Consider the following 24,371-nt stretch of genomic DNA (forward strand, 5'->3'; position numbering starts at 1 on the left):
TCGGATTGCTGCAATCGATTCGTTTAAGCATCCCCTATGTGCTATCAAATGTATATCGATCTATCCATTTATATTGACGACTTACCTTCGGCAAAATCTGAGAGATTCGCATCATTGTAACACGCTTTCGATGCCTTCGTTACTGTAAACGTCACACAGTATCTGAAACAAAAAAAATAATAAATCCCTTTTTAATGCTTTTTTCAATTTTTTCCTTCAATAATAAAATTTTAAATTCCCTAAATGTTAAAAAAAAATTCAATTGCGAATATAGAAAAAAAAAATTCCTATTGTTTTAATTTTAAAGCCTTAAACTTTTTGAAAACTGCGAAGCTATTTGAGTCTCTTATAAAACTTTCAATCGTCTTCCTGAATTTTTATTTCATCTCTTCTCAAAAGTAGATAAATAGTGAGAAAGCTGCTTAAATCTTGAGAATATCAATAAATCGTGGTAAGAACCCCTCGAAAGGATACTTTTCTTCTGCATTGGTGTGCACTTATCCTTTTTCTTGATGTTTTTCTCAGTTTTTCTCCCTAAGGAAACTTCTCTCTCTCTCGCACAAGTGATGAAGAGCTTATGCAAAATGTACCATGATACTTTTCTTCTGAAGTACACTTGTTTGCTTTTCCCTTCTCTATTTTTTTCTTCACATAAAAGAAATAAATAAATCGTTTGCAAAAGCATACGTGCAATACACATTTATATTATATATATGTACACAACAGGGAATTTCAGAACCAAGAAAGAGAGAAAGTGAGAGAGAGAGAGAGAGAGAGAGAGAGAGAGAGAGAGAGAGAGAAATATTCAGAAATGTGTCTGATGTCTATTTTACACATATATTTTGTCGTGCACCAGTGAAATAAGTGAGATGTGCCAAGCGGGGCCGGAAGTCCGGAAAATATGAAAACTGCTTGAAAATGAAATGTGAACTCCCTCGAATCATAAAATTTACAAGAAATATATGTATATGATCCTTTTTTTCTTATATAGAAATCATTCTCAATAAATAATATATAGAAGTTTTAAATTAATTAAATTTTTTTTGATTAAATCAGCAAAAAAATTTTCGATTTTCCCTCGAACAAGATAAAAAGTTTTGCTCAATTTGGAAAAGGATTATTTTCAAAGCGACATAATTCAATTCTCTGCGGTGAAAGTCTAAAAAGAGGAAACCTACAAAAAAAAGATAAGAATGGTCAAAAGGGATTTGAAGTTGTAAAAATAGAAAAAAAGGGTATTTGAAGATAAAAATTTGCTTGAACAGCAAAATGGACGTAACCAGTTAAAAATCGATGGGGTGGGGGGAAGTATATGGCTGAGAAATTGTTAGACGTCCAATCCACATGGTATATATATATATATATAGTCGAAGAAAAAGAGCAGTTTATCCTTAAGGATTGCGCCAATACGCTATATAGGTTTGTGCATTGGGTGCTTCACGAATTCAATTGAATTGACGATTGCAGTTCACTTATATCTGAGTTTGTCGAATGCTCGAAATAAAGTTATCGAGAGAACTTTGCCGAGCCTCCTTCACTCAGACCCTCTCTCTCTCTCTCTCTCCTCAACTCTCCAGGTTGCACTTATATCATCACTCCCACAAGCCCTTATATATCCAAGTCGAAATACGGTTACTCGCACGATAGCAGATTGGAAATTCAACTCTCTTGGTTATAATTCCTTAAACTTCATGCTCTAATAATGTATCAACATTTCTTTATTTTCCAAATTATTATCAACCTGAAATTCAAAAATCATATGAGCATTGAAGTATAAAATTGTGAAATAATTAAAATATTCTATAATCTAACTCGTGTGTTTTCCTTTAATGTTAACGGACATTCAACAGCTAATAAAGCGAGGAAAATTAATTAAAATAAAATAACCTCTATGAACGATAAACTTTCCACAAATTATGCATGCAAAGTGTGTAAAAGATAACGTAGATTTGCTTTCTCCACATATAATAATAATAATAATAATAATCGATTTTCTATACACTCATATATCGTGTAAATTATGCACAGTTCTATTGTTTCTGTCCCACGAATATTTTGGGGTCATGAGATTTTGGTCTGACCGTACCGCGAACTTTCAACTCTCTATTCCACTAATAATGCAATGTGCGAACAGATTTAACAAAATGATGCAGTCTTATTCTCCAGTATATTAATTATTACTATATACAACTTCGATAAGAGCATCATACCTTGACAAAGAATAAATAATTTTCCCAGAAAAAAAATGTAAATTAAAAAAAAAACTTAATTTAAATTAAAAATTAAAAACTTATCGTCTCAAAGACGAAAAAATTTATTTGAAAGATAATTAGAATTTCCTGAATGTCAATTTTTTTCAAATAATTACAATGATAAAAAGTATATTTCGTATGAATGAAGGAGTTTTAATGAATTCATACGACCTTGGAATTCAAACAGTGAATAAGTCAAGGTTCGTATAATGTTCATAGTTATATATACTAATTGCTATACTTCTTTAGAAAATATAATTAAATATTATTATCATACTTCACAGTTTGTATAGAGACATAATAGAAGAATCAAATACGTCTTCGATTTCGCGTAAATTTATATATTTTGCAAATTTTAAATTCTCTAAACCATGAAGTTCATGTATTTTTTAACATTTATCTTTAGTCTCTATATTTGTTTGAATTGTCAAAAAACATTTCTCGATTCTGTGGAGAATATTCGATTATTTCGACAATTTAAAAATTGGACACTACGAATGTTTGGTATTTATAAAATAATATGAAATTTACTTTTTTTTAATATAAAAATTAATCAATTCTTTTTTAAAGAAAAAATGGGTGAGAAGGAAAAAATGCGCGAGGAGGCAGAGAAATTACACAAAATTCAAGATCCTGTCTCTAAAAATGTACCATTTCCTTGTAATCTAGAAGGTACTTTATTTCTTTTTACTTTCAAAAATCATTTTCTACTAACATATTTATTGATATTAAAATTTTGTTTTTTTTTCAATTTTTAAAATATAGATTTCCTTTCGTATAATCAGATTTCTTTATCCTTTTGAATTTTTTCTTTTTCAAAAACTATTTCTTTATCTTTCAAATATTCTTCATTTGAAATTCTAATCCCTTGTGAATGTATCATTATAAAAATTCATCCTCCTTTTTTTCTAATTTGAATTTTATAAATAATTTTTTAAAAAAAATATTAAAACTAAATTTCAAATAGGTACTAGATCATTAAATGTGCCAATTAGTGTTCACAAATTAAGACCCGGAGATATTGATATTTATGCAGCATTAGGGGATTCATTGACTGCTGGATCAGGTGCATTGGGAACAAAATTATTTCATTTATTAATCGACAATAGGGGAGTATCTTTTCTCGGTGGTGGTGAAAAAACGTGGCGTGAATATCTTACAGTTGCAAATATTCTAAAGGTTAACATTTTCACTTACTGAATTTCGGAAAAAAAAGAAACACACTTTTTAATTTTAATTTCAAATTATAGGAATTCAATCCAAAATTATTTGGCTATTCAAAAACAGATTCAATGACATTTGAAGAGTCGGCTCAATTTAATCTTGCAACTTTAGGAGCTACGAGTGATGATTTACCATTCATGGCAGAATCATTAGTGAAATTAATGAAAAACGATTCAAGAGTTGACATGAAAAATCATTGGAAGGTAACAAGTAACTATGAAATATTTAATTACTTAATAATCTAATTAAAAATTTAATTCAATCTTTCAGTTTATTTCAATCATGATAGGAGCTAATGATTTTTGTTCTCACATGTGTTATTTGGAAAATCCATCACTGATAATTGATTATCACGAGAGTAATCTTACTGTGGCATTGAGAATAATTAGAGATAATTTACCGCGAACTTTTATAGCCCTAGTTCCTCCTCCACATATATGGACTGTAATGGACGTAGATAATAAAGAACCGTATTGTCAATTTATTCTTGAAATTGAATGTCCATGTTTTTTTGGACCCATGACAAATAATCACAATCAAAAAGAATTATTTGACATTATGACTCGGTTGGTATTTAAAAAAAAATTTTTTTTTTTTTAATTTTTTTTTATAAAAAATTTTTGAAAATAAGTTTCCATATTTTAGATTTCAATTATTAGAAGAAGAAATTGCAAATCGATCTGAATTTCAACGAGATGATTTTACAGTTGTTTATACACCTTTCACTGTCAATTTATCTCTACGGAATGTAAACGATGACAATATACCTAAATCTCATTTATCGGTAGATTGCTTTCACATCAGTCAAAAGACTAATGCAAGAAGTGAGTAATTAATTCATTTTAATACTGAAAAATTGGAAGAATTGCTCCGATCTTATTTTCATTTCGCAATTGAAAAGAGAGAAAGTATGGTCCAATTTACGAGATAATTCGATGATTTTTAATTTTTCCAATAATTCTATACAGGTGCCAATGCAGTTTGGAATTTATTGTTAATGCCAGTAGGTGAAAAAAGTGCTGTATGGCAAGATCCTTTCAAACGTTTTAATTGTCCTACTCCAACAAGGCCCTATATTTACACATCACGAAACAGCAACAAAATAGACCTGCGATAAATACAAACAAATTATTCCATTTTTCGTATACAGCATCCAATTGTTTTAAAATGACAAAATTGAAACAATTGTTTCGTAAAAAAAATACTGTCCAAAATAAAAAATTATTAAATATTTTTGTTACCCTAAATACCAAGAAAAACAGAATTATTATTATAAAAAAGATAATCTAGAAAAAATAATTTTCACCTGATACTGAATTCAACCTAGATCAAATTACCTTCACATTCAGAATTTTTCTCATCAAAAACATCGACTTTTGAAGAAGGATTGAACCTAATATTAAAAAAGTCACGAAAAGTGTGGATTACATCTGTACAAAGAACCATCCGTTGAAATTGGTTTTCTCCTATTTTTTTTTTTTTTATTAATATACTGCGCGCGCAATCTCTCAATTTTCTATTTTCTTTTATAGTGTGAATATATAGAGAGAAAAAAAACCGTTATCACTCGTTAAATCTTTTCTGCAAATAAGAACGTGCGAACAAGCAGAAACATCCAAAAAGCAGTAATGGTTGAAAGAACACTTCACTTTGAACACCCCTAGGAATTCATATATATATATATATATTGAGAAAAGTCTAGTTTTATATATGCGTATGTATATGCTCACAGTTCCAGAGATCATCAAAAGGGAGTTTACGTGAATAGATAATGAAGCCAAATATCTGCTGATATTTTCAACCTTCCCGTAAAAGCTTCCTGTCCCAAGAGACGGCAAAAAAAAAAAAAAAAAAAAGTAAGAGATTTGTACATATCTCAAACTTTTATCTCAGCTTATATATATATACGGTATATATAAGCGAAAAATTGTAGACTAATCATGAAAAACTCAATAAAAGTTGGGAATTTTTTTTCCAAAGAAAAAGTCAAGCGAAATACTAATAAAAATTCCAATAGGAAATTAATAAAAATGACACTTAAAAAATTAGCAACAACTTTTTCAACAGAAAAAATTTAACGCAGAAATACCAATAAGAAATAAATACTTGAAACTATAATTCACTAATAATAGAAACCACATAATTCAGTTTTATATAAAAACTTTCTGTTTTATTGTCACAGTAATAATATTCTTTTATAAAATAATAATTGGATGGCTGTAGGAAAAAAGAAAGCAGTTTTTTTTTTATATTAACATAATGAGGAAAAATAGTCTCTCTCTCTCTCTCTCTTTGTGAAACAAATCTCAGAGAGTTTCCAAGTTTGTGGTATGTTTTTGAGTTTCCCATAGCAAGACGCTTGACGAGTTAAAGGTAAAGTCTCATTAACGTCCATTTCCATTTCTCTTGTCGACGAGAAATAACTTTAACGAAGCATTCTACGTCTTCATTAAATACTATAAAAATTACTTTAAGATCACTAACATAATTTTCATAATCAACAATAGAGTGACAATATTAAAATTTAGATTTTATAAAACTTTGAAAAATTTCCCTTTTTAATATTGTATTTCCTTATACATAAATATTTTAATATAATAAACTCCATGTAACTAGAATTTAATATCTTCAAACCCTCGTCGACGGGGAAAAATAACTTATTTGTGTAATTTAATTTTAAAGACTCTTTTATGATGAGTTTCACCTGAAGGAACTGTCTAAAATTTTAGCTTGAAACAAACTTTAGATGAACCTATCATAAGCAAGGAATAAGCGACGAAGTAAAGTTTAAGCCGAGAGCTTACATGTTAAAGGTTTCATCCTGGCATCGAAGAAACTTTCAAATGTTGAATTTTCATAGAGAAAGTACGACGACAATTCAAATTTTTCTTTTACAATTAATCTAATACTATTGTTAAAGCAAAAAATTATATGCCTTTTTGAAAATAATAAGTACCATAGAAAATATTATTAAAAACTTACTCTTTAGAAACGTCGAACTCGGGACTTTCTCTGTACTGAAGTCGAAGATTCGTTCGAATATCATTTGTGTCATTGATGTGTCGAACTTCACTTAATTCAGCTGGCAGTAATAAAGCGACTTCTATAATAAAAAAATTAAAATCTGTTTAATATCATTTACTGTAAAAATATAAGCGAAAACTTCTTTATCGACGTAACACAGAGTGGAAACTCTTATTGCAAAAATTGCAATCAACATCTAATAATTTTGACAAGTTTAAGTAAATAATGAAAAGAAGAAAATAATGAAAAATTTTACAAAAGCACGATTTCTTTTAATATTTTATATTAACCTATATAAAAATATAAATTATGTAAGCAAGTAAAGAATATAAAAAAAGATAAAATAAGAAACTAATTAAAAATTTAATTAAAAATTTTTATTTCCTAAACAATCTCATTATAGGTTCACAATTCAATGCAATTTCTATGAGCGAATCAGGATTATTAGAATTAAAATCGATTTTGTAACTACTAACAATTAGTTCTAATCTCTTGGTCCATTAGCCCCTCGAACTACCTCTTCTAATTGCAAACCTTAATAGACGAATCGCATGACGAATTTCTTGCATGACTGGCTTTTGCTCTTTCCAAAATGATCAGATTAGAATGAATATTAAACTTGATAGAGACCTTCAACTTGTTAAAGAAAAGTACTTTTAATTTTCTTTTTTCTAATCACATTAATATTATACTAAAAATGTTACTTCAAAAAAATCTCAAATGGTTAATAATTTATTTATTTCTAGAATTTCGTTTTTTTTTCAATGTAAGTTTCCACTCTATATTCCGTCGGTAAAATAGAAACAGAGGGCTCTTTAAAAAATTTCACAATATCCTGAAATTTTTTATATAATCCAAAGTTTAAAATTGTCATCCATAATTTTTGAAGTTAATTAAGGTTTCAACGATAATATTCATTTTTTTAAACTTTTTTTTTTTTTTTAGAAAAAAGTGAAATAAATTAAAAAATTTTACTATTGTTACGAATTTAACTTGAACGTCTTTTTATATGGAAGAAAAGATCTTGGTCATGATGAATTTATGTGGAAATTTGCGGTTTATAGTTTGAAGTTTTTTAACGGTTTAACTTTTGCTTTTATTATTCTTTTGTGCGCATAGTATAAGTAATTTAATGAAGTGGTGAAGGCTCTTACCTTTCAAAGCAGACTTTGGATTACGTGTATGGCACTTAGTTCCTTGACAGCCTCGATGCTGCATTAGCTGTGGACAGTGTTTTCCTCCATTTTCTGCATTTCTCACCACCATCCTCGACCTCGACTGTGAACCAGGTCCACACTCACTGTCACAACTCGACCATGGACCCCAACCAGACACAATGCAATCTAGAACTGTAAAAAAAAAGGAAAATTAATACTATAAATTTAAAAAAAAATTTAATTTAAAGAATTCAAATAAACAAAAAATGAATCGAAAGTTTAAAAAGGAATAAATCAAATTTTTCTCTTAAAATCTTGATTTTGTAGCAAATAAAATATAAAGACTGGAAGGAACTGGAAATAATGGAGAAATATTCGTGGCTTAAGAAAAATTACTTGAAAGAAAAGAGGGATTTTCATTTAAGTAATCAACTTTTGGGAAATTGCTTTTCGTAATCGCTTTATGCTCGTGACTGAATCTAAAGAGGCAAGCCATTAGGATCAAATTCACGTATTATAAAAAAAATGAAGAGAAAGGTGAAAAACAAAAGGGGAAGAAAAATCGGATACACTTATCCTGTATATAGGATCACTGGATAGACAATTAAGCTTCATTCTTCAACGATATTAAAGACGTAATTCTATCCGAAGTCTTGAAAAATATCTTGAACCTTTCCAATGTAACGAAGCTGAAGGCTCCTCGATACAAGTCTCCCTGTACTATTTATTGACCAATAAAAATCACATTTCTGATAAAAAATTGTCTTGCCTTTAAAAAGTTATTGGCTATACAACTGTCTACTAAATTCTAAAGGAACTCTTCTATTCTTCAAATAACTATAAATTTTCTAATAAAAATATCTCACTTGAATCGTGATTAAAAAAAATAATGTCCTATCAATTTTTTTTTATTTTCAAAATATTGAGACATTTTTAAATTTTCTTTTTTTTTCAACAAAACAAAAGTATCACGTTTCTTTTGATCATTTGACAGTCAATCGATATATCTTACCAAGAAATATACAATTTTTTTTTTGATGAATTTCCGATTAAAAATTCATTGCACAAGCAGGTAATTTGTATTTTATCGACATGGCAGGAAAACACAGTCAGAATAAAACGCGAAAGGCTCAGAATAAGAAAAATATCAAAGGTAAAATAAAGTCAATAATAACAATTTTCTATATCAAGTGGCAAAGTTCATTTTCTATTTCCATGAAACTTATTTATTTTTTTTTTTTCATAAAAATGAATATTAAAATAGTATTTTAATTTTTAAACTGACAAATTGAACGCTTCCATTTCATGAATACTTAATTGGAATCTGTGTTCGTTTTAATTAGTATACTTTTTCTTTCACAGAAAATCATTTTTTATTATCAGCACGACTGCAAACAGTATTGAAAACAATTTTCCAGGATATATTGCAAGAAACTCTCACCGATGCGAAAAAAATAGCGGAACAGGCAGGAAAAGGAAGAGTGTCCTTAAAAGACGTAGAAATGGCACTTCAAAAGCTTTGTAGTCGATTTTATCCCACAACTATTAAAATACCAAGGAAAAAATTTGAAAAACTATCAAAAAAATAAATTTCAACATTTAATATAAAAAAACAAGTGTTCAAAAAAAACATAATTCACTTAGAAAAAATAATTAAAAAATTGAATAAATATAAAAATTAAAAATTCCAATCATTCACGCGGAGGAAAAAATTTCTGTTTCAATAAATTTTCAAACGCGAATTATGATAGACGTCGAACGAATTCTGATTGATGTCTTTTTTTGGTATATACACGCTCTATATAATATAAGATATGAATTTTTATTCTCCGAGAAAACGGCAATTTTTAATGTATATATATATATATATATATATATATATATATATATATAATACGTCTTTGCAAATCTTTTATTATTCTCAGAAATTCAAACCTACATATTCTGCTCACTTCAATGTTTTACTGATATTCGAACCACGTACAATATTTATAGTCCTCGCTGTCTCGCGCCCCCTTTTTTTCTTTCTATATACATATATCTCGAATCAAGAATTTCTTCACGAACGATTTTTTTTAATCTCAACAGTCTCACATTTTTTTTTTTTTTTTAAAGACGACAAAATTCAAAAGTGTGAAGTGTGACTCTAAGTGGAAAAGATAAAGTATATATATGTGAAGGGGGGGCGGTATGAACTTTTCTTGACTTTATAGTATCCCTCTGGCGCTACTAGCAAGTCCCATTGGGAAGGTCTTACTTTAAAAATAATGGTAAGTATCTTCTCGCCCCGTGTCTCTATATAGAGAACAAAAAAAAAAAAAAAAAAAAAGAAAAAAACGTACTTCAACTAACTTTCACTAATTTCCGAAGAATGAGAAATCGTTAATTTTTTCCCCCGTATAAAATTTTTATTGCTCTAACTATATATTTCAAACTAGACAATGTAATGTCTGAAACTAAAATCGAAAAATATATGAAAAAACGTCCAACTAAAAAATTTATTTGATTCAAATAATCAGTTTCTTGAGTATATTATCAAATAAATATTTACTCGAACCAAATAATTTTTTAATTGAATTAAATTGTATTTGATAACCAATAATTTCTGTTTTCGAAACAAATATCATTTAATTGACTCATAATAATTATAATAATAATAATACACAAAAATATTTATTTGAATCAAATAATTTTTATTTGAAACAAAAATTGTATTTGAAGCAAATAATTTTTAATTAAATTAAATAAACTGTATTTGATCCAGTAATTTTTGTATTTGAAACAAAACATCTCAAATAATAATTATTTGACACCAATAAATATTTATTTGATAATAGTCAACCGATTATTTGAATCAAATAATTTTGTTGTTGTTTTGGTTATGTCTAATAAAAAATTATTAACTAAAAAATACTAATTTTCTTTCCATCAAATATAATTTGACAATAATAACAAATTTGAGAGCAATTAAAAGGTTCAAGAGATTCTTGTATATATTATAATATCCATCAAGAAGAAAAGGGAAATATAGCCATAATTTCTTAATGGATTACACATAAATTACAACACCCCGGTTTTATATTTATTTGAACATGAAATTGTTTTAAGCGCGTTGTAAATGGCTCATTAAAGCCCAAGTCTGTGACAGTTGTAAAATATATAAACGCATAAAATTCAGAGCTAAAGGCCATTGACCCTTAAAATGCAATGTAAAACCCACGGGAATAAAGTTCTGATCCTTTATACATATATTGCCCAGCATCTAAATTCATAACACTCTTTATCTCACACTTAAATAATGTGTGAATTTCCGCATTTCTATATTATGACAATTTTTATATAAACAAACTTTTATACATAGACAAAACTATATAGGACAGCTAATTTGAACCTCAAGACTAAAACTTGTGACTGTGATGCTTTACGAGAAGAGAGATAGAGAGAGAGGAAGAGAGAGATTTATATCCTCTTCTAATAGATCCTCGAATGGAGATTTTAATTAAAGTCCCATTTATGTTCCTGGCTTGGAGACATGTACGCACCCGGTGGACATTTCATTAAATTTAATTCGATGTAATTCTACAGACCTTCTCGTTAATCCCTATTCAGATGGTTTAATTTTTCCGACAATTTTATCATAAACCTTGTTAATTGTTTCTACAGTTCATTGAATTAAATTCCCCTTTTGATGAAACGTGACAAACATGGAGAAAAAATTAAACGAAAAATGAGATACAAAACAAAAATAATAAATTTTTCTTTTCAAAATAATTTTACAGTCAAATGTGAAAAAAAAAAAAATGAAAAACCCTTAACAATATAAGCTGATCTTGTTTTTTCTGTGAGACATATGTGGTCAATTATTAAACTCACACAGTACAATTCAATTGTGGGTATAGTGACTATGGCCAAAGAGAAAATAGCCCAGGAAAATATAACAACGATTGTATATCGCCACATTAAATCAAATTGTTATACGACTCTGAGCATGTAACCACATGTAGAAACCAAAATCTCGTTTATATTCACGAATGACTATTTTATAGCTCACCGACAATAATAATGATCAGGAAATGGTAAAAGATTAAACGTTGATATATAAAATCTGAATCCATTTCAAAATATCTGTTCGATTTTATATAGAGAGCGTTAAAATTGAAAAAAAATGAAACCCATTTTCGGTATTGAACATTTTTGTTTTGAATAAAATAAAAATAAAAAATTTTTTTACTTAATACAAGTATTAATAATTGAAGCTATTATTCGACACAGTCCGAAAGGAATTGAAAGAAAAGAAAATCAGTCACTTTTAAAACAAATCATTTTGGTAGTTGAATATAGCAGTTCAAAAGGTCCAAAAGGTGTTACAAAACACGAAGTAAAACGAAATGTAACATTAAGAAAAACTTGGGAAAAAACAGCTGTTCTGTCTGAAATACTTTAATTACTTTAGTTACAACTTTTGTTTCTTTGGAGGTTAAATGACTATAGAGAGAAAAGGTAATTGGGTATATAAAGAGTGAGACAAAAATAAACCCCTAAGGAAACTGTCTTTTAGAAAAAAAACTTAATTTTCATGAGCAAAGAAATACCCCTCTCTCTCTCTCTCTCTGTAGGTGTTATACTGGAAATACAGAAATCGAGGTGGTTAATTAAAGCACGTCCTTTGATTACATTGCAGTTGAGTATGCCAATTAAACGGATGTGATATTTAAAGCTGGTGCGAACGTGAAGCAAATAACAGTACTTCAAAGAGAAGCAGTTACCTAACTTAACAAGAATTTCCAATTTCAGAACATTTGGAAACTATACATATTTTGAAACCTCTAAAATTTCCTTTTACTATTAATATTATTCCAACTAAGCTAATCTAAATCGTATTTTCTTTTCTAAAACTCTTTGAATTAAAGACAAAAAAAATTGTATTTTTCTCTCTAAATACTCTCTAAATCTGAATTAGTAAAAATGTTTACTAATTTGAATTAGTGACTCACTTTTTGCTTCTGAATTAGTAAAATTTTACTAATTGTTATTAAAAGTTACTAATAATTAGTAAAATTTTACTAATTCAGAAGCAAAAAGTGAGTCACTAATTTAAATTAGTAAACATTTTTACTAATTTAGATTTAGAGAGTATGAATCAGTGAAAAAGTCACTGGTCTCAAATCAGTCGCTAAATTCTAGCTATTTGAATTAGTGGTTTTCACTGACAGTTAGTGATATTTCACTGTAGAATCAATTACTTTGACTGAAAATCAGTGAAATGTTACTGATTCAAATAGCTAGAATTTAGCGACTGATTTGAGACCAGTGACTTTTTCACTGATTCAAATTTAGAGAGTTGAATTATTAAAAAAAAACTCCATAACAATTTTATCAATCGAAAAGAAGGTTAGGACCTAAAAAAAAAGTCAAGTTTCGTTTAAGTTCGTAAAGTTCAATTATTCTTAAAAGCGCACGTAAAGTAATTCTAAAGAGAAAAATTTTATTAATAAATTCCATGATAGAAAAAGATTTTGATTTAAGATAAGAAGATTGTCAGAATCATCTTATACCGAACAAGAATTCTACGAGCAAAAGAAAGAATTTAATAGAAGAATTATCGAATTACATTTTCTGACTTTTCAATTTCAAGGATCATAAGTCCCCGACAAAAAGTGCGAGATTTATCTAAAAGATATCACTAGATCAGTATTTCATGTATAAAAATGAAATCCTATTTTATTATTTTCTTTTTTCGTGTCATTATATTATATATCTAATCTTATAATACCTCGTGCCATTTTTACCAATTGACTTTCATATATAGTTTCAAATATTTTCCAGATTTCAAATAAAAGTTTTCAAAACTTCGTTTATATATATATATATATATATATATATCCGTAAGTATTCTCGAAAATGGAAACTTTTATTTTATCGTCGCTGATAAAGTATTAAAAATTTACTCTCAAAACTTTCGTGAAAGAATCTTTCACGTGCGACTGTAATCTTTTAATTGAGACGATTCAACTTCTATACTTGGAAACTATTTTAAAAAAAGAATCTAAAAACCTTTTCTATTATTTAAATTTCTAATTTTTTCATCATGTGAAAGAATCTAAATTTCCAAAATCGAATAATAAAATAAGACATACGGCATTAATAATAAGATTTTAACAACATCAAAACAAACAGCTCACGTGTTAAATGAATTAGCCTAGCCAAGTAAGTTGGAAATTCCATTTAGCCAGTCAGCACGAGTTAATAGAGAGTTTGGAGTCTCACTTTGTTGTAGTTCGCGAGTTTTATTTGATTACGTCTCGTTAAATCAGAACCAGAATTACATGTCCAGTTGATAAATCACGACTTTAATTTAACCAAAAGTGTAAGCGCAAATTTCTACATCGAAATGGAGACAAAAAAAATACCAACCACAATAGGTCCTACACATAATGTAACTTCACTCTTTAGAATAAACTAGGGAAAGTGTCTCTATTTTACGTGAATACTCTTTAACAAATAGTAAATCCGCACTCCTATCATTTCTCATTCTACGCATGAGAAAAAAATGCTGTTAAAGATTATAATTATAATAATAATTATACCACTGCTATTTTATCGAAAAAAGCAGATTTTGCCTCAACAGGAATGTTATAAAATCAAGTACATACACGAAAAGAAAATAAATATCAAATTTTATAAAATTATTTTCAATTCGTGGAAAATATGCTGAAAAGCATAATTTTCATTAATAAGATATTGTAAACTTTGGAAAAACTTTTATAAACTTAATACAGAATTTAATAAAGTTTAGTAGCATTTGATAATGAATCAAATAGGTTTTACCAAATTTTAATATAACTATTGTAAATTTCATAAAAGTTTATTAAAGATTAATATTTCTTACAGAGAAATTTCGCTTTATACCATACTTTCCCGGATTTGAAAATACTTTTAAAAAATTTTAAAATAGGTACTTTGCTTCCTCGTGGAGGAAGCTTTGTAGTCCTTTCGTTTATAAAAATTTTCAAAGTGGCGGAAACAAATTTTTTTCTATATAGAAACATGTTAGGGTCAGCCGGGGTAAATCCGAACGCTTTTAATAAGTTTAAACAATAACATAAGTTTTTTCTTTTAAAAGACAATACTTCCGGTATTCTGGTGCATGAAGTTGTTACTTTACTTCCATAGAACAATTTTATGGGGTAGCAAAATTTTTTGATAAATTACAATCGCAGGAAACTTAGCGTTCGTATTTACCTCGATACTTTGCAACTTTCCTAAAATACCGGGGTAAATACGAACGCCACTGTATTTCAGAAAAATCTTAGGAAAAATAAATTTAAAGTATTGCAATTGTTAAACTTATATAAAAACTCAAAAAAAAAAATACTATGATAAACCTATTATGTAATAATGCATCATTTATATAAATACAAAAATCAAACAGGTTAAAAATTAAAATGCATTACACAATTAAAACCTTCAATAACTTTATCAAATCATAACGGATTTTTGCAAAACTTGGTACAGAAAGTATTTTGGAGTGATTGAATGTAAATACAAAAAAAAATCAAATTTTTTAAATTCAAAATGTCGGACTTTCCTAAAACTTATTTTTAAAAATGATAAAATTTGCTAACTACAAATTCGTAATCAGCGACCCTGAAACCCCCCGAGTAACAATTTTCGAGCGAATCCAATGAATTTTTTAATTCTCGTCCGCCATATTGAATCCGCCATTTTGAATTTTAAAAAACTGACTTCAAATTGGTAATCAGCGACCCCAAAAACCCTAGAATACCAAATTTTATTAAGATCCTGAAAAACCTTTTTCAACAAACCATTTGGCAAAAAAATTGAAACACTCCTTCGAGAGAACAGAGATTAAGTTTCTGCTTATTAATTACTAACGAGGATACATATAGTATATATAAATAGTTTCTGTTCTAGTATTCATAACAAACAATTATAAATAATAAAATGAATTTTTAGCACCCTGGAGGTTCTATCAGAATTCCGCCGGAACTTCCAACGTAATTACGTCGGAATTCCATCGGATTTTTAAAGAATTTCCGATGGTATTCCGACGGAATTCTGACGGAATTCCGATTAATTTTTTTCAAATTTTTAAGATTCCTAATTCCGTCGAAACTCCGTCGGAATCCCATCGGGAATTCTTTTTGGAACTCCGATGGAATTCCGACGGAATTACGTTGGAAGTTCCGGCGGAATTCTGATAGAACCTCCAGGGGGCACTTTCCGGGGAATCTTTCCAAGTGGGTAATTAACAAACGAAAAATGGGATAATACTTAGAATCTCTTGAAGAGGATCTGAGGTAAAAATTCTCATGTCTAACTAATTTTTTAAAATTTTAATTAAGCTGAAATAATTAGCGTTCGCATTTACCCCGGCTGACCCTATAGGAGATCCTGATCAATTGTCCGGATGTATATATATATGTGTGTGTGTGTGTGTGTGAGTGGATCCCTTTTTTGTTTAGAAGATAACTTTAACAGGTTTTAATGGATTTAGATAAAATTTGGTAGGCTCATTTATCATATTAATATCTCAAATCTGACCAAAGAATTTAAAAAAAACCCAAAAAAAAATTTTATCGTCTTTTTTCCAAACATTTTTTTTTAATCGAAAAAATTTTTAAATAGAAAAATTTAAGGTTATATATAATAAAATCGTATTCCTTACGTCAAGACAAATCGATTGGTATATATAAAGTATACATTTGAGGTAAATTTAATAAATTAATGAAAGTTAAAAAATCAAAAATTCTCATTTTGTCAATAAAATTTTGTGATCATTTAAATTTAAGTTTATAGATGAAATAATTGTATTCCTTACATGAAAACGAATCGATTGGTTTATATAAAATTTACATTTGAGGTAAATTTAATAAATTAATGAAAATTAAAAAATAGAAAATACACATTTTAGCTGAAAAATTTTATATTTATTTAAATTCAAGTTTAAATATAAAATAATTGTGTTCCTTGCATTAAAAGGAATCGATATAATTGTAAATAATTATAAATTATATATTATTTTTCATAAATATTTAGAAATTTCGGTTAAAATATGAATTTTTGATTTTTTAACTTCCATTAATTCTTTAAATTTAACTCAAATGTTCATATTATTACATTATTTTGTTATGTCTATTCCCGAGTAGAAATTTGTAATGGCGCTAGCTCGCGGCGCGAGACTCCATAAGCGGTAACATGGCATCTAGCGCTTCCATCCTAGCGCCATTACAAATTTCTACTCGGGTTTCAATGTTAATGCTTTCTCCACGAGGAAGCAAATTTTTTTGCTGATAGTAAAGATGAAGCAAAATGTTCATGTAATGAACATCTGAATTTACAACTTGTTATATTTTATTTTCTTTCACGCTGAAAAAATGTATTTTATTCAAATAATCGGTTACTTGACTATCATAGTTTATATAAAACGTTTTCAACTATATCTTTGAGCCGATTAATCATACTTGAAAAGACATCTGCGACGCGTTCGTTGATATTTTCTCGTCAAAAAGGCGGTGCAAGCTATTTAAACGATGCTGACATTCTATCCGTGGCGATAATTAAAATTAACGAGCCTTTGCAAAATTTAAAATGGGTATAATGGACCAAAGTACGCTGAACTCTTTGTTTTCACAAACGTTTCGCGAAACTTGACTCCAAAAAACTCAAGTCAGAGAAGCTTTGAAAGCTCATTTTCAATCCTTTTTTTTCTTTTTTTTTTCACCAACCCCAGTTGAAATTCATGGGATTACAAATAAAAGAACTTTATATCGCGACCAAACAAAACGAAGACAAATTCTCGTTCGTTGTTATATAGAAAATATTGTTCTATAAAATAAAAAAAGCAATTTTTTTACAGCAATTTAAAAAAAAGTCTCAAAGGAAAACTATAAATTTAAAAAAAATTTTTTTTGTCAAGTTGGAATTTTTTTGCCAAAACAAAATGAAAAATTTATTCATCGAAATGAAAATATTATGTTAGAATAACAAAGGGGTTTCTGTTTTATTTTGTTTCTAAAAGGGTTGACTATATATATATATATAAAAATCCGAGACGAATCCTTTTAATGTTTTTCAGAGGATAAGAGAGATGACGGCAGACCCTCCTACACGATTGGTCGTATATATTATTAGACATTGAATTTTGGCGACGAAGCGAAAAAGGGAAGAAGTAGAATTTAGTTCAGAGAGAAGGGAGAGAAAGAGAGATAAGGACCAGCCAACATTTTCGGTTGCTTGCGATTAGCATAACCGGCCTTACGGGTCCTTTTCAGGTTCATCCACAGGTAGGACAATGTCACGGCATTTTACTTGCTAACGAGAGGAAAGACAGAGAATGGTTCGTTGCTCTCGCCATCAGCAATTGAATCCTTAAAAGCTCCGACTGCATATATACACTAATCCTTATATAAATTCTTGAATCTCAAGCGAGACGTGTTTATAAGTAGTTTTATTGACCCGCCTTCTCGAAACTCTATACATAATCTTTACATCTCTTCATTTTTTTTTTTTATCACAAACGAAAACGAAAAAAAAACTTTCCGATAAATCCACTTTTTTTTTTACATATATGTATAAACACCCTCTCTTTAAGGGTTCGGAACAGACAGCAAAACTTTCATGAAATCATTCGCGACAAAACTCTTTTAAGGATTCAAAACTCTTGCAATAAAACTCTTAAAAAATATTCCATTGGTATAAAAAGAAAAAAAAAGGGAAAGTTCATAACAAGATGAAAAATCCAAATATATTCTATGGAAAAACAATCTGAAACATGCACATAATATAGATATTTTTCGAATATGTATATGTTAAAGGGAAAGTTCTATATATGTATAGTTACATTGTTTTGGAGTTTAAGATAACGATATGGTAATCGAAAGGTAAATAATGTTTGGGGTGTAGCGAGCAAAAATAAATTTGCATTACAAGATATACACGAGTTTCGTCATTACCCCTACCTCGTATGTCCTGGCCGCAGCGCGTGCTAAAAGGATACTTAAAAAAATATAATAAAAACATGAAATGGAGCAAGTCGACCCCTCATTAGCCTAATGCGCGAGCATCAAAGACGAACATACTTTTTTTTTTTATTTTATTTTTACTAAAGCCAGTACAATTTTCATGCTGAGAATTCCTCTGAGACAAACACTGAATTCACTCTCGAGAAACATAAACATCGCATGCTCAGAATGCAAAAATCTCATAGACGTCAGTTGGGAGTAATGAAGATGCAATTTGAAATGAGTATAGAGATAAGAAATTTCATTAGATGAAATCGTTATCAGCCATAAAAGTACACAATAAAAAAGGATAATTGAAACTACAATTGCATTTTCTGAATCTTGAATCCGCAATTATTTAAGTATCATTGAATTAATTAAGATAATCTTTAATTAATAATATAAATATAATTATTAATAATTAGTCATTTAAAATTTTTGAGAAAAGGATTATTTACTTCACACTTGTATGATATATAATATTGTGTTTGAAGTAATTAATAGTATGCAATTTGTGGATGATGCAGTATTATTTGACAGAATAATGCAGACAAACTTAATATGCGGGAACATTGAACCATGTTTAATGACTAAATCAACAAATTCTGTAATCATTTATCTCGCAACGTGTGAGAAGAGAAGCGAATGAACTATATACGAATCATTGTCACCATTTCAAAATAAATGAAATACCCTCTTCCCCCTTTCGTAGTTTGATTTCAAAATGGATTTGAATTGTGCGCTTTGAATGATGAATAAATTCAAAGCATGAATTCTAATCAGTCAAAATATTGATGTTTAATTACCAAACAAGTTAAAAGCGAAATAATTATGATATATTCCAAACAAATTAATTTATAAGAATAAATTTATCAAAATAAATTAATTAATAAGATTGTATTAATATAATTTTAATTTAACAATAAGTTCATAAGTTCAATATGACATTTATAGAATTTTAATTTAATAACAAATTTAAAAATAAATTTGTCAATAAAGTCCAGTCATAAATTTAACAGTAAACTCTATAATAAATTCAACAGCAAAATCCGGCAATAAACTTGTCAATAAATTCGGATATAAATTTAATAGCAAATTAAAAAAAAAAAGTTAAAAAAAATTTATTGGAAAAAACATGAAAGTTTTAGATATAATTATTTCAAGTTCTTTGTGAAAAATCTGAAGCAGTGATATAATGATCATTTTACCGAAATTCGTGTAATTTAAATGAAATTTAAAAGACAAATGATTTTTTCAACCAAACTTAGAATATTTCCAAGTAAATTACAAAGAGAAAATGTTTAGAAACAAAAGTAGAGGAAAACGACTAAAAATCTTATGGAGAATACATTTTAATTAAAAAAAAATTCTAACAATACTAAATTAATTTATTTATATTTCTTTGTCTTGTTTTAGCATTCTAAAAGAAAAATTTCCTACGACAAATGTAACAAAGTCCTTTATATAAAAAAGGGATCATGAAAGTTTCGGTGGTTTATATAATACCAAGAATTAATATTTCAAATAAAGAAGCCACGAAGGGATTTTATAAGATTATGAGCTTACCGTTGCACCTAAGGTCTTAAAGCTCTCCTTCATAAAGTTTATAAGAATTTCTAATTTTACATTCAGAATCCTTTCAGAATGTTTAAATAGGAAGTGGACTTAAAGAGATTTTAATTTCGCCGCACACAAAATTTTCATCAACCAAAAACTATATATCCCTGAAAAACTTTTTATTCAACAAAATATTTCTGAATATTAAATTTTTTTTTTTATTTTTAAAATATCTCAGGGTTAAAAAGTCAGAAATAAAATTGCTAAAACAAAAAAAAAACATACAATATAGAGGGATGAATTCAAAACAAATTCACCAGTCAATTTTCGAAATCCCCTTCATCTTTTGAGAAAGTTAAACTGAAATTAAATGTACTCGGCAAACTTCAATCGTATAAGTTTAAGCAAACAGAAAATCCTTCAAAAATGTGGTTGGCATGTAAAAAGCGCACATCTACTTTTGCCAACACCTTTTACACTGGATTTTTCCTTTGAAGACCCCCTTCAACGAAAGAAAATAGGTAAAAAAAAAAAACGATGAAAAAAAATAAAAAGTCTTTGGGTATACAAGAAGCTTGAAATCACACTTGTATAAATGAAAGTCTCAGTTATATACCTATATATTGCGCCTCCTTTTTGTTTCCTTCTTTCAATTTTTCCAACGATAACAAAAATTAAAACAAAAGAAAATATTCTTTTGAACAAACAATCACACACTTTTTTTCTGTAAACACAGAGCGACAGAAGGAAAATGAATTTTTCAAAGTTCAAATAAGAAATAAATAAAAGTATAAAATAATATAAGTTTTCCTTATACACTCAGAAAAAAATTCGTTTGAAGCAACCAAATTTTGGTTAAATCAACAAAATAAATGCATTGATATACAGTTAACCAAACATTTGGTTGCATAAACTAAACGTTTATTTAGCTCAATCAAATTTTTTCTTTGTTCAAAAAATTTAATTAAAATAAACCAAACAGTTATTTAGATCAAATAAATATTTATTTGAATTAAACAAATTTTGTTTGAACTAACCAAAAAATTGGGTAAATATAAAAAAATGGTTCATATCTTTTTTCTGAGTGTATAGAATAATGTATAGAGAAAAACTATAAACCAAACATATTTTTTTTTTCTTAAAAAAATTAGATTCATTTGATTAAAATTTTGTTTCAAATTAATTCTTTATTGTTTACAAATGATAAAATATTTTTATCAATGTTTAATTATTTAACAATATTAATCGAGTTAATTGTTTCAACGATTGTGCGTATATGAATAATAAAATTTTTTCAATTTTCTTTTTCTTTTTTTGCTTTTTAATAGCTTGTGCAAACTTGAGTTTCATTCGCGAGAGAATACTATTGTATTCACGTTTTGAATTTGAAATGTTCAGAGTGCGTGCATGTACTATATGTATTTAAAGGAAAATGGAAAGGGGGGCGCGAGTGATTGTGTGAGCTGTGGGCGTTTGGGTGAGACCTCTCGCTTTGTGTGGACCGCACGTTTGACCCGCGACGTTCATTATTCTCATAGTTTGCCCTCTGTATCAACACCTCGACATTTTCGCAATTTGAGACAACAACGTTTAACGAACCGCGAATTCGACGAAAAGGTTTTAGAAAATTCGAATAAAATAAAACAAATTTTTTCATTAACACAAAAGTAAATCTTCCTTTACTTAACGTCATTTGCAAAATTTAGTCAGAAGAACAAAAAAAAACTTAAATTATTATTTTTTTATATTGTTTATTTTCAATTGCCAATTTATAGAAATTTCCTAATCTCAAATTAAAAAAGAAAAATCTAGATTTCGTATTTTGAAAAAGTAAGAACGACGCTTTGTACTTTTATATATATATATATATATATATTGACGTGTGAACCATAAAAGTAAATAGTAAAACGAAGAAAGTTTCTCGTACTTTCCAAGGTACTTCCACCTTTTTTCCGTATATACTATAAGAAGCATTGCATGCAAATTTTTATAGGGTCGTTTACTGATTCCAATTTGCCGTTCAGATCAAAAGGTTTTTATAGCTATAGCCCTCAAGTGTAATGTATCACTCCAAAACTCATAGAACCATGAAGATTCCAATTTCTCGCAACTTTCTATCATCCATTCGAAAATTATGATCAGTAAAAAAAAAATGATATCGTTTCGTATGAAAATACATTTTAAATTTTTTCTTCAAACAAAAAAATCACATTTCTCTCTAGATGGATAAATGTTACTCTATTAAAATAATTTTTCTATTAAAAAAAAAAAAATTTAATTTAATTTTCAAAAATCAAACATACAATAGTCGAGTAAAGTCTAATTTTATAAATGAAATTCGATATTTGAAATTGAATATTGAAAGTAATTAATTATTTACATAAAATTCAGTCAATTGTTATAAAAATAAAATAATTTCAATTTATTTAGTTTCATTAATATTAACTGATATTTAATTGAAAATTGGAATAACTATCAATATTGCAAAGAAATTTAACACATAGTCGAAATTAAAAATTGAATTATAAAATTATTAAATATGTCAACGAAATTAAGTAGTAAATTAAAATCTTTCTTCATTTTGAGATTAAAAATTAATTAATTAAAAATAATTTACCAATATAAAATGAATATTGAAAAATTTATCACAAATCATGATTTATTTATTCAAGAAATAAATCGTGAATTAAATAAAAAAATCTAATTTTAATTTATTTGTAAAAAATACGAATATTTGAGAAATATTTTTAAAAAAACTAAAAATAATGAAACTAGAGAAAGAGTATAAAAGAAGCTGAATTATATATCTATTAATCATAATCACAACAAAACATAGTTTAACTAAAAATCCGTTTCCCTTATAATTCTTAATATTCGTAATCCTCGACTTGTATTTATATGCTCTTGTATTAGCTTTTCAAACAAAAGAATTGAAGAATACATATACATATATCACAATATAAGTCATTGAAACTTTCAAAAAAGTTTCATTTCCTTCGACAATATCCTTGAAAAAATATATTTTACTTTTTGCCATTCCTACATTTATTATCGAAACTATTTCCAGTCTGAGGAGGGAGGTATAAACTTTCAAAATAGCAAAGTTCTCAAAGTTCTCTTGATAAAAGAGAAAAACTTTGTGAGCTGTTGAACAAAAGAATGGAATTTTCTCAAATAGGAAAAATAATAGATAAAAAGATGTTAAAGCAATTTTATTCTAAAATCTTTTAATCTCCCTTTCGTCAATTTAATAAGAAAAAAACCAAAATTTTAGTTTCAAGGAATTTCAAAAATTTAAATGAATTTCTAAACAAAAGCTAAAAAAAAAGATGAAAATATATTAAAGATTCCTATTAAATTGAAAAGTTGAAAAATATTTTTCAATTAAAAAATTTATGTAAGTTATAAAAACTTTTTAATTAAAACATTTTTTAATAATGTAATTATTAAAAATATAATTAGGAAAAAAAATAGTATTGAAATGTATAAGGTATGAAAAAATTTTAAAACGTAAAACATTCCCTTTACATTTCAATTATTACATTGTAAACATCGACATAATTATTGCATTGAGAGAAATATATCTCATTAGAAATGTTTTAATTGAAATTACTCTAATTTAGAGTGACATTTAAATTTAATTTTCAGAGCGTACTTGATGGGGTGTGTTGAGGGAAAACACGAAAACACTTTTCAAACTTTCCCATAGTATGATGGGCAAAAAGGAGGAAATAAACTATAAATATATATAGATATACAGAGAGCCTTGTTTCTATTAAAACGAACATTGAAACTTGATTGTCGCAAGTGGAAGATAAGAGGGAAGCTACAAAGTAGAACAATTATATTGCGCGAGGTCTTTAAACCTTAGAAGAAGCGCAGGGATTAAAATAGAGGTTGAAATTAACCGGAGGTGAAGAAATCGGTCAAATTGTAATTGCGTGTAAGTAAACTAGGCAAACTACTCTTGGAGAAAATAGAATTGAAACCTCAATGATGGATAATTACAAAAAACAATTTCTATTGTGAAAACTATTTTGATATCTTTCTTTTAAAAACATTCTTTTTAATTAAATTTTGTTTAATAATAAATTTTTCTATTTAAATAGAAATGAATTTTTAAATTCATCTTC

The 24,371-nt window shown here is 27.6% G+C and overlaps 2 protein-coding genes across 3 annotated transcripts in view; one reads left to right on the forward strand and one right to left on the reverse strand.

Moving 5' to 3' along the window:
- The window catches only part of LOC127284666 (somatomedin-B and thrombospondin type-1 domain-containing protein-like), a 31,349-nt gene that overhangs the window by 2,560 nt on the left and 4,418 nt on the right, over nucleotides 1-24,371 (reverse strand). For both annotated transcript variants that reach the window (XM_051310238.1, XM_051310237.1), the window contains exons 5-7: nucleotides 7,655-7,849; nucleotides 6,459-6,579; nucleotides 86-162 (exon numbers count right to left, since the gene is read on the reverse strand). In XM_051310238.1, the coding sequence (XP_051166195.1) occupies nucleotides 86-162; nucleotides 6,459-6,579; nucleotides 7,655-7,849 (393 nt within the window). The remainder of the gene's footprint in view (nucleotides 1-85; nucleotides 163-6,458; nucleotides 6,580-7,654; nucleotides 7,850-24,371) is intronic.
- On the forward strand, nucleotides 2,542-6,452 carry LOC127284659 (phospholipase B1, membrane-associated-like). Its single transcript, XM_051310215.1, has 7 exons — nucleotides 2,542-2,756; nucleotides 2,823-2,924; nucleotides 3,220-3,431; nucleotides 3,503-3,679; nucleotides 3,747-4,042; nucleotides 4,122-4,300; nucleotides 4,445-6,452. Exons 1-7 carry the CDS (start codon nucleotides 2,624-2,626, stop codon nucleotides 4,591-4,593), a joined length of 1,248 nt encoding a protein of 415 aa, XP_051166172.1. The 5' UTR covers nucleotides 2,542-2,623; the 3' UTR covers nucleotides 4,594-6,452.

Source organism: Leptopilina boulardi, unplaced genomic scaffold (assembly GCF_019393585.1).
Source record: "Leptopilina boulardi isolate dan_hultmark-lab unplaced genomic scaffold, ZJU_Lbou_2.1 LbouV2_325, whole genome shotgun sequence".
Lineage (NCBI taxonomy): Eukaryota > Metazoa > Arthropoda > Insecta > Hymenoptera > Figitidae > Leptopilina > Leptopilina boulardi.

Coding starts and splice junctions, on each gene's coding strand:
- LOC127284659 (XM_051310215.1), top strand. CDS start 2,624: ATGAAGTTCATGTATTTTTTAACATTTATCTTTAGTCTCTATATTTGT. Junction 3,432..3,502: donor CAGTTGCAAATATTCTAAAG/GTTAACATTTTC, acceptor TTCAAATTATAG/GAATTCAATCCAAAATTATT. Junction 4,043..4,121: donor TTATTTGACATTATGACTCG/GTTGGTATTTAA, acceptor TCCATATTTTAG/ATTTCAATTATTAGAAGAAG.